This window comes from Plectropomus leopardus, chromosome 1 (genome assembly GCF_008729295.1).
Source record: "Plectropomus leopardus isolate mb chromosome 1, YSFRI_Pleo_2.0, whole genome shotgun sequence".
Classification (NCBI taxonomy): Eukaryota; Metazoa; Chordata; class Actinopteri; order Perciformes; family Serranidae; genus Plectropomus; species Plectropomus leopardus.
In genome coordinates, this window is record NC_056463.1 from 11,466,475 (window position 1) to 11,476,980 (window position 10,506).

The 10,506-nt window shown below is 39.4% G+C and overlaps 1 protein-coding gene across 1 annotated transcript; it reads left to right on the plus strand.

Annotated features, from left to right (window-relative positions):
- The first annotated feature begins 794 nt into the window (after positions 1 to 794).
- On the plus strand, positions 795 to 9,217 carry vegfd (vascular endothelial growth factor D). The gene is made up of 9 exons (XM_042488917.1): positions 795 to 1,248; positions 1,415 to 1,769; positions 6,098 to 6,299; positions 6,382 to 6,502; positions 6,970 to 7,039; positions 7,181 to 7,308; positions 7,397 to 7,512; positions 8,451 to 8,616; positions 8,991 to 9,217. Exons 2-9 carry the CDS (start codon positions 1,659 to 1,661, stop codon positions 9,007 to 9,009), a joined length of 933 nt encoding a protein of 310 aa, XP_042344851.1. The 5' UTR covers positions 795 to 1,248; positions 1,415 to 1,658; the 3' UTR covers positions 9,010 to 9,217.
- Positions 9,218 to 10,506: the final 1,289 nt, after the last annotated feature.

Consider the following 10,506-nt stretch of genomic DNA (forward strand, 5'->3'; position numbering starts at 1 on the left):
AAATGTGCTTCTACTCCCCTTGTTAAATTTATTACATTTTCCCTCCATGGTTTGGACTTTTTAAACTGTGAGTTTGTGTTATGAAGATAAATTAAGGTTAAGGGTTTTACAGATGTTTTGATGTTTGATTCATGTGCCACATTAACCTAATTTATCAAGCTGCTATAAAACAAAAATATGACACAGACAACATAAAAATATTGTTTTTTTGATACATATTCTCATCATTGTGTGTGGCTTTTGTATTCTGTGTTCTGTGTGTGGTGATTGTTTTGTTGTTTTATGTTGCGTGGTCTGTCTCGTGCCTTCTTCTTTGTATCACTTTATATCGTGCTGTTGTGTGTATTGTTTGTCATATGTGGGGTTTTTTTCTTCTTCTTCTTGTGCAACTTTATATTATGTCATTGTGTTGTGTCTTTGTTCTGACCTGCCAAGGGACTGCAGATGTGAATTAACCCTTAACTATAGTCTGGAAGGGTGCACCAAATGGTAACATTACTGTTGTAAACTGTATATTATCCCTTTTGAATAAAATAAATAAATAAATTGTTTTGCAGCAGACAGAGAAGATGGCCTTATTGGCATACAAATTCAGGATATTTTTCTTATATTCCCACCATTAAGTCCGTTCCCGGCAGATTACATCCTGAGTCAAATGGGCCTGGACGGGCGAGTGGGTGGGGTGTCTATGGGACAGGGGTGTTGCTGGCATCTGATTCCCCCTCACACGTTACGGAAGTCTGGATCACATTTAAAACACATGTTACAGCTCTTCGGCTGTGTGCGGTTTGGCAACCTCAGAGGAAAGGACACTGATAGGGGATTTAACAGGCAGGGGACTTGATCACTTGACAAACAGACATTTAAAAAATAAAGAAGGGAACACACAAGCAAATAAAAAGGGCGTGCTTTGAGGCAGTGGGACCAGCAGCAGTGGGAGAGACTCACATACTACAGCTCCTCTCAGCTTCTCCAGGATCAGAGGAGGGAACTGTGTGGCTGCTCTTGTACCTCAGGGCCTTTTAATATGGACAAACCACAGCAGGATCTGGAGGACTAACAGAGGGAAAGTTTAACATACAGACACTGTAACCACTGAAATTAGCTGTTAAGGGAAGCCAGAAGTCAGCAGCTTTTTTTGTTTTTTTCAGGAGGTTGGTATATAACGAAGACGCACAGAGGAATCAGATCATCTGATATCTCACAATTGATTCTGACATCAGAGTGTGCTGATAAGAGCTCCTCAAGGTAACTTTTTTTCTGATGTAATCTCCAGTTTCCGCCTACTAGTAGCCTTGTTATTTAACAGGACACCTCAGGTTCTGCATCAAAGCTTCTGCAGCAAGAGGTGCATGTTTTAAAGCCCCTTTAACCTTCTCCATTTGGCTCGTGGGTGTCTGGATTGCTGTGACAGGTTACGTCTGGCTTACACACACACACTCTCACACACACAGTCTTTACTGTGCAGCTGGAAGATCAAGAGTTTGTGTTGCACATACCTGCACTGAGAGGACTGAGTGTGTGTGTGGTCTGAGGGACTCAGCTGGTCTGGGAAAACTGAGAGGCAGCCAACTCTAAGTGCTTTCGGCCAGAAGAAAAAGGAGACAAGTTCATACTGCTGAGTGCTTCTCGTAGACCGCGGGCAGAGCCAAGGGATAATGATGAAGATGAAACGGACTCTGTGCAGAATCTCCTGCTTGGTGACTTTGGTGGTGGAGCTGAGCTGGATAAACGTGGGCCACAGTATGCACAGAGAAGGAGGAAGTAAGGTAAGTTTGGCGTGGAGCTTTGTGTCTTCAAGTGTATGTAACATCTTTATATCTCAAAGTAAGAATTCTGATTTTTATCTCATGTATAATGGCAGATTTTTCACTCCTTGGTACTAAAAGAACTTAAATGTTAATATCTAACTTTGTCCAAAGAACAGAAATTAGATACTGCATTGTTTATATATTATTGATTCTTGCTTCTCTCCTCTTTTCACTCCCATAAATCTCACATTTGACCAGTTGCTGCACTGTGGATCTGACAAGTTTATTTCACTTTTTAAAAAATGTAGGAAACCGATTGCCTTGAAAAATGTGAGTAAATATAACTATTATTCTTAATTTAGGTTTAATTTATATCTAATTCTTAAGTTTACCTCAAATTTAATTATATTTACTTAATTTTGTGACGCCTTTGCAGTTTTATAAATGACAAGTTCACTGTAATTAATCTTTTCAAGTTTTAACAATTTAAGTAAAAGTAGTTTATTGTGCTATATATCTGTAGCCAGCTGGTTGCAAACTAGTCATTATATTTATATATTCTTAAACATCTCGAAGATCTCCGAACTTTCATTTCATTGGTGATATTAGTCAGATTAACTTGATTTACTCAAGTTGCTAACACTTTAACAAGGTAAATGCACTTGTCATTTTTAAGTTGCAACAACTTCACTAAAATAAAAAAAAATGAAGTAGATATAAAGTCAACATAAATTAAGATTTCTACATTTTTCTTTATTTTTTCAAGGCAATCAGTTTCCACCATTATTTTAAGTAACATCAACTTTTTTTCTTTTTTTTACAGTGTGCCAGTGCAGCTACACTCACGTGTTCATTGTCAAAAGAAACCAAAAATGACAGTTGTCATGTGTGCACTCAATGTGGCTAAAAAGACAAAAATCCCACCACAATTATATCGGCGTGATGGGATTTTTGAACCACTCTGAATTTTCTTTTATCTATCTATCTTTATTCCTGCCTCTCTCCACTTGTTCTCTGTTCAAACTCCATCTTTACCTCCGTTTCCTGTCATCCCTTTCTCAGGCGCTTTCCCTCTCTGTTTCCCATTAGCGGGTCTATCCCCTGGTAGAAATTGCGGAGGGGAAACCTCCCTACTTTCTGTTGTTGTTTCTCTGATTTAAGTGGAAGCAGTCAGCCAGCCAACTGGCCCCACCCTCCATTCTGCAACACACTGAAAACATCAGAGCACTCATATCGTTACAGTGGTCCGGAGGGAATAAAGCAAACACTGTGCAATATTCCATGACTGTCCTGTCTGATGTTTGTAGACCGGCCATCCAGTATCACGCTTTGGCTTTCCCGCCTCAAAAATGAGCCTCTTTCCTGTCTGAAAATGTCAACAAAATAAAACAAAACAGTAAAAGACCAACTTACGTAAAGGATAATGCTTTCCAAACTGTACAGATCTAATCTGTTCAGCTTCCATTTTGTTCTGGTTTATGTCATCATGGGAACACATCCGATGAAGCATGACAGGTGGTTTTATGGTTTTCTCCCACCACTGCTGCCTCCCCCTGAAAGAGCACCACACTGGTTTAGTTGACTGAGGCCCATTTTTGTCAGATGTCCCGGGTTTAAATTCTGCTGTATGTCATTCTCCTGGTGAGTATGAATATGCACTCTTTGCTAGCAGAGTCATGAGACTTCAGAATGAGCAGCATTCAGAGAGAGAGGCAGATCGGAGCAGACACACAAATTTGCTGCTGCAGCTGTTGATAATCACACTCTGACTAATCAGGTCGAGTGATCTGTGCAATCACGCTGCAGTAAACTTCAACTCAGCCTCAGTGTAAGACACATAGCAGAAAGAATCATATATTGCATTCTGCATTCATGCATTCATTTCACTTTTTGAGCAAGGATAGCTGTGCATTCCAGTACCCATACTACCATACTATATCATATGTCAGAAAAAGATTTAGCATATAGCTGACTGACAACTGACAGAAGTGTCCGCAGTGATGGATGACAGCGCTTTAAAGTGACTGATGACAAAAAGTCAAATAGTAATTTAATTGTATTACATATTAATCATTTAAGTGAACAAAAATAATCACACAGATTACCAACGAGGGCGGCACGGTGGCTTTGTGGTTAGCACTGTTGCCTCACAGCAAGAGGGTCCCTGGTTCGAATCCCGGTTGGAACGGGGTTCGGTCCGGGCGGGGGCCCTTCTGTGTGGAGTTTGCATGTTCTCCCCGTGTCCGCGTGGGTTCTCTCCAGGGTCTCCGGCTTCCTCCCACGGTCCACAGACATGCAGCTCAGGTTAATTGATGACTCTAAATTGCCCTTAGGTGTGGTTGTGAGTGTGTATGGTTGTTCGTCTATATGTGTCGGCCCTGCGATAGTCTGGCGAACTGTCCGGGGTGTACCCCGCCTTCCGCCCAAAGACAGCTGGGATTGGCTCCAGCCCCCCCGCGACCCTTACGAGGACAAGCGGTTACAGAAAATGACTGACTGACTGACTGATTACCAACAAAGAAAAAAAATAAGGAAAACAAAAATAGAGAAATGCATATCCAGTCTAATTTTAGTAGTACAAAATCTACAATGTAAGCAGTAACAACAGCAGAGCTCTCTGGATTGATATCCGTCTCTAATGAGTTTCGCAAATGGTGTTTTTCTTTGATCTCCATGGTACACAGATATATGTGCAAGATGGTCAAAGTTCAGGGCTCAGTCTTATGAAGAAGTAGTATGTCCAGTTTGTGTGCATACTGAATGAAACAGCACAGGCACCAGGCAGCTGTAGTACCTACAATAAATAAATAGATTTAGTATGCGATTCAGAACGCACCCTATAAATCTAGAGCCACATTAGAGGCTCTGTTAGGCTGTACTTAGTCTAAGATCACACTACACGACTTTCAAAGTCAGATCGCTCTGTTATTCAAACTATGCAACTTGCTGTCTCAGCTTCCGCGAGATGGCTCAAAAAACATTCCAAGTAACAGAAACATTGCATGCAATAGTCCACCTTCCACCTTATCATCCCCTCTCTCTTATTTCCTGTCTTCCTCGAAACACGCACACATACACACCATGGACGGCACCACAGTGCAGCATTTCTGTCCTTAACCTATATCTTGTGTTCTCATTGGCTTAAGCGCACCAACAAAGTCCCAGGCAGGTCCAGATTTTTTTGGCCCATCCATCACCCCTCCCCTCTGCCCTATGCAGTTTTTTTAGTTCTTTGTACTTAAATGTTTGCTGCATCAAAAGCAGCCAGACGCGTCTCATACCACCTCCAAGGGTTGCCCTGTGTGTCAACATCTGACTTTGAGGGCAACTGGCCAAGCAGCAGTATTTGATGAGTTGGGAGTGAGACTGGGTTGGATATTTAACATGCTAGATATCTGGAAAGCATCTTTAATGCATCAATGAGCCTCTCACTCACATCTTTGAACATTTCATACATATTGCGAGTGCCAATTTGTGAACAGTTCGCCAAAGCCAATTTGCCTCTGATATGTGGCATTTGTTAGGAGCTCTAAAAACTCAGTGAGTGGAAAATCAGGACTAAAGTCATGTTATGTGAACAAGCACTGTAGAGTTTTGAGCTGAATGAGACATGAACATGCTGATGTTTAGCATGGAATATTTACTAAATCTGTGTCTGAAATCACTCTATACTGTCCACTATTTTATCTGATTGTATGAATTCTGAGTGTGAAACCAGGGGATAGTGACCACGAATGTCTGTACACAATTTCAATGACATACCATCCAATAGTTGCAGACAGTTCACTCTGATAAGTTGGTGCTGGAGAAAAAGTCAGGGGATTGCTTTAGTCTGTAGGGGATCATGACAGCAATCCATTTAATATTCACCAAAATCTTTCCTCTAACCCACAAATGATAATGTAATATCGCTGCAAGACAACAATTCGGGGGATCACCAAAGTCTATAGGATTGATCATCTGGGCACCATGGATATCTGAACCAAATTTCATGTCAATCTCTCTAATATATACTAACATGGTGGACTTAGAGACAGATAAATAGTGTCATCCCTAGAGTCATGCTTTAGTTTTTTGATGCATGAATTGTCCTCTGGAAATTTAGAAATATATCTTTAGTAATCTTCAATAAAGCTATCACTCGGTCATCGACAAGGCTGTGATACTCTTGACTTGTTTTCAACAGAATTATCTTATCTATATAGTACTTTTATTAACTGTGTTATTTTTGAGGGAAACTGAATCCCAAAAGACAGATACAGTGACATCAGGTGGAATATAGACAAATAATATGTTTCTTTATTTTAATGTGAAACATTAAAGAATGACTGACTGTAATCCTGCAGGTTATGAAGCAGTGGGAGAGGAAGGTGCGGTCAGCCTCCAGCCTGGATGAACTGCTGAGGCTCGCAGACTTTCCCGACTGGAAGTTGTGGAAGTGTCGTCTGAGACTGCAGCAGCCGGAGACTCTCTCTTCTCCACCTTCAGTGGGCTCACATCGCTCTACACGCTACGCTGCCGAATCTTACAGCCTGGAGATACTTAAAGGTTGGATAAAACCTTCAGTACATGTTGCTGGTCTATGCACGTGTGTTGATGTAGTCATAAACGTTGTGTGTTTGTCATGTAGCCATAGATGAAGAGTGGCAGCGGACTCAGTGCATGCCGAGGGAAACATGTGTGGACGTAGCCAAGGAGCTGGGCACCGACCCCTCGATGTTCTTCAAGCCACCTTGTGTGTCCGTCCACAGGTTTGTTTGACATTAAAACCATATCCACAACTTCAGCCCTTTAAAACCTGAATAAAGTGGCTTTATATCTTTCAAAAACACGAGAAGAAGGCAATGAGCAATGAAAGAAATTAGTAAAACAGACAAAAACATTATTTGAAAATTAGTTTTGAAAACACAAAAAAAAGGTTAAAAAAAAAACCCAAAAAAACAAGGAAATTACTTCATATAGGTGCTTAAAATGTATTATAATTCTGTAACATAATTTTGAATATGTAATTAATTAAATAATAAAATAAATATAGTTTTTCCCCTAGCTTTTTTAAATTCTTAAGCTGCAATTTTCGTATGGATATCCATAGAGATTCAATCTGACCTCTGACCAAATACAATCTTTCATTAAAACTTCTATAAACATTAAAAGGCTCAACTCCTTTTTTCAATGCACATCACTTTACCCAGATGTGAATTTGTTTTCCCACTGACAGGTGCAGTGGCTGCTGCAATCAAGAGGGTGTCACCTGCAGAAACACGACGACTGTATATGTAAATAAAACTGTGAGTGAACAAATCACAGATGATTCGTGGATATCATTTTGACCTTCTCATTTGACCTTTTCTGAGGTTTTGAACATTACAACAGCAGCACTAGTTTTCAAACAGTCTTCTGTGTGTTCTGTGTGATTCTGTGCATTTCAGGTCCTGAGTGTGATTCCCTTCAAGTTTGTACCAGAGCCTGTGCTAATAAAAGTAGCTAATCATACAGAGTGCCGGTGCATGGAGCCCGCCATAATACGACGTAATGCTCAACCTCACAGGAGCAGCGGGTGAGTCCAAAACATCAGTCAGTCTTAATTCTCAACTTATTTTGTTTTGATTTGTTTTTTATTCTAATGTGTCCTGTTTGGTTGGCAGCTGCTCTCCAATGGGCCAGCTGTCAGAGGCAGAGGACTCCAGGAGACTTTGTGCCAGTGGGCTGATTTGGGATTGTTCATCTGACAGATGCATACCTTATCCATCCACTGCAGAAGGTCTGTGGTTGTTTATCTCAACAACTGTTGGATAGATTGGCACAAAATCGTGAATAGACATTCATAGTTTCTTATAAATAAATGGTTAAGATGTATTCTATTTTGTCCAATGATATTTTCCATTTTGTGCATTTTGTCTGAGAACAAGACAAGATCGAGTAAAATTATTGTGAAGTCCAAGACTTTCGAAAAGCTGTTTTGAGACCTTGACCAATGTGGAGTATAACAACACTGCCTTCAGGCCAGGGGGAGCGCTAAGTGGAACAGTTTTATTATCTACTGAAGAAAGAGAGAGAGAGAGAGAGGAGAGCATGTTTGTTTTATGTTGCCTCTTAACTTCACTTTTTGTCTCACTGAAAACAGCAAGCTCCGATCAGGTCTCTCTCAGGTTAAAAAAAAAAAGAAATCTAGCGGTTCCACTCAACACTAGTGACCTGGGGAACTTTTGATGTGTTGACTAGGCATGCAGTCCTTTTTTGTGACATTTTTATGTTTTTGACATTGCAACATTTTTGTATTTTATTTGTATTTTTTGCAGCACATTTCTGTTGTTTTTCTTTTGTATTTTTCTATGTGTTTTTTTCTCCTAAAAACTTACCGAAGTGTTTTGGGATGTGTATAGTGCATTTGCCCCTGTCAGCCACTGTACATCATAATTGCTAAAACATCAGCAAGTTGGCATTGTCTTTGTAAACATGTTACCATACTGTGACTCAAAACATCATATCTAGAGAATTTCTTTCACACTTTTTTAAAATTTTGAACATCAGCACATTTTTTACTAACCCATTTAAGTGAACTGAATAGACTGTTATTAAAGAATGGAAGTGATGTATGTCATTAGCCTACAGAGATTCACCTAACAAGATGAAGTTTTCTTTCTTTCTTTCTTTTTTTTTGTACTTACACTGTTTTTGTGATTTTCAAACAAAATTTAGAGTTTCCGCTCAGTCCATGGATGCCTGACTGTGAGATAGATGTCGAGCGTTGTGACTGTCTTCCCAGACCCGTGTCTACTCCACAGCCGAGACTTATCCAACGCTGTCATCTCAACTCCTCCATCTGCGCCCACAGGCATCAACACTTCGATCAAGCCTCCTGCAAGTAAGCCAGAGAGGGAAGCTTTCATATGTTTTTATTTTTTATTTTTTTTCATGCTTTAAGAGCTCAGTCTGTACCCAAGAGGCACTCAACAGTCAAAAGACAAATGACTTGAGATGTTGAGAGGGAATTTGTTGAAAGGTAAATTTTTCAACATGTGCTGGGAAATACAATAAAGTAGGGGAAACAATAAAACAATCCAGTTTAAGGTTGACAAAACCATATTCCCCACAGCTAATTAGACATGCAGGATGAGCAGAATAAACAAAGTGATCTGAAACGGCCTCTGAGTTCAGGTTCATCCAGGCTTTTTGAGCTCTGTTTTGTCTGAATTCATTAAATTTTATGTTTCTAAATGAACCCTCTTTCATTCGCAGATGCAAAAGGCCCAAGTAGATGTCTGCCGGGGAAACACATTATGACAACCTGCTCACCAAGGATGTTTGGGGACAGAGAAAAAAGGCTCATAATTTATTTACAGTTCTATTTATGCTGATCACTTTAACTAATTAAGATATTAACTCACATGACCATGTTAACTGATTTTTTAACATGCTTACCATTTGTTTCAATCAATGTTTAAAGTTTAAGATTTGTACTTTTGTTCTTTGTGCACTGAATATGTAGTTTTTATTAAAAGATTATTTTTATAATTTGAATCTGGTATTAATGTATGGATTATTTTCTTAACTTCGGATGGAATATTTCACTGTTAGTTTTAATATTCACATTTGTTCTTGTTATTAAAAACAATGGAGTGCAGAACTCATCCGCATGATGCAGAGGGTGCAAAACAAAACATTGGAAGAAATCTTACAACATGATGCATGCTTAATAGGCAACAGGGGCTGCTGAATTCTGTCATGGAAAATTACATTGTTCAGTATGACAAAGTATTAGGGCCACATTAAGACCAAAAAATTCATACTAGTATGACTATGAGATTTCAGGAATTTAAATCATATCTCAAGAATAAAGTTGCAATTTAATGGGAATAAACTCATACTATTTCAAAAACAAAAGCCTTGATATTACAAGAATTAGTCATAATGAAAATGATGTAGCTGAACATTTAAATTTACAAGAAAAAGTCACATATTTATGCCAGAAATGGGACACTGGGAATATGTCTCCTTCAGTATCTGGAACATGTGCATTCGTAAAACCATGAAAGTAACAGGAGTTTAAGGCATTTGCACGATAAAATGATGCAGAGAATGCACAAATTAGAGCATAACAACCTACCAGAATGCAGAAAATCAAGTGTTTATTCTGGCGGAGGACGTCTGTTTGGAGAAGCTCTGGTTGTTGATTTAATGCACATGAACAAAGGAAAGAGATGCAGTCAAAGCTGAGCAGATTTATTTCGAAGGCAGATTTCTTTTTAATTCTTTAAACAACTAAGTGGTCAGAGCTCAGCAGTGACAAATAAAAAATTACATATTACAACATATTAAAAATAAATCATCAAATAATATTGTGCAGTTACAAAGTAAACAGTGTTCAAGAAACAAACTTAAATCACGCACACATCACACCTTACGAGAACAAGAACAAACAAGAGAAGGCAACATATGATGTACTCTCAGTAACGGCAAGTGGTTGCACGTGAGGGAGGTGGTTCCTTTGAGGCAGGAATGCTCGATTCATCCCAACCTCCGAGCCTCAGGTGGGTCAGGTGTTCTCTTTAGGGACACTTTTCACAAACCCCAAACCCCCTGCTTCCTATGTGTGTCATCCCCCCAAATGTTGAAACTTACGCCCTCAGGTTAAAATAAATGCACTGAAATACAGGAAAAACTCTCGAGGTAAACATGCAGTAAGACAATGAGCCCGAGACAAAACTAGACTTGACATGCCTTAAAAACAGCAAAAATTATGTTCTCCAGTGGA

Coding starts and splice junctions, on each gene's coding strand:
- vegfd (XM_042488917.1), top strand. CDS start 1,659: ATGATGAAGATGAAACGGACTCTGTGCAGAATCTCCTGCTTGGTGACT. Junction 1,770..6,097: donor ACAGAGAAGGAGGAAGTAAG/GTAAGTTTGGCG, acceptor GTAATCCTGCAG/GTTATGAAGCAGTGGGAGAG. Junction 6,503..6,969: donor CCTTGTGTGTCCGTCCACAG/GTTTGTTTGACA, acceptor TCCCACTGACAG/GTGCAGTGGCTGCTGCAATC.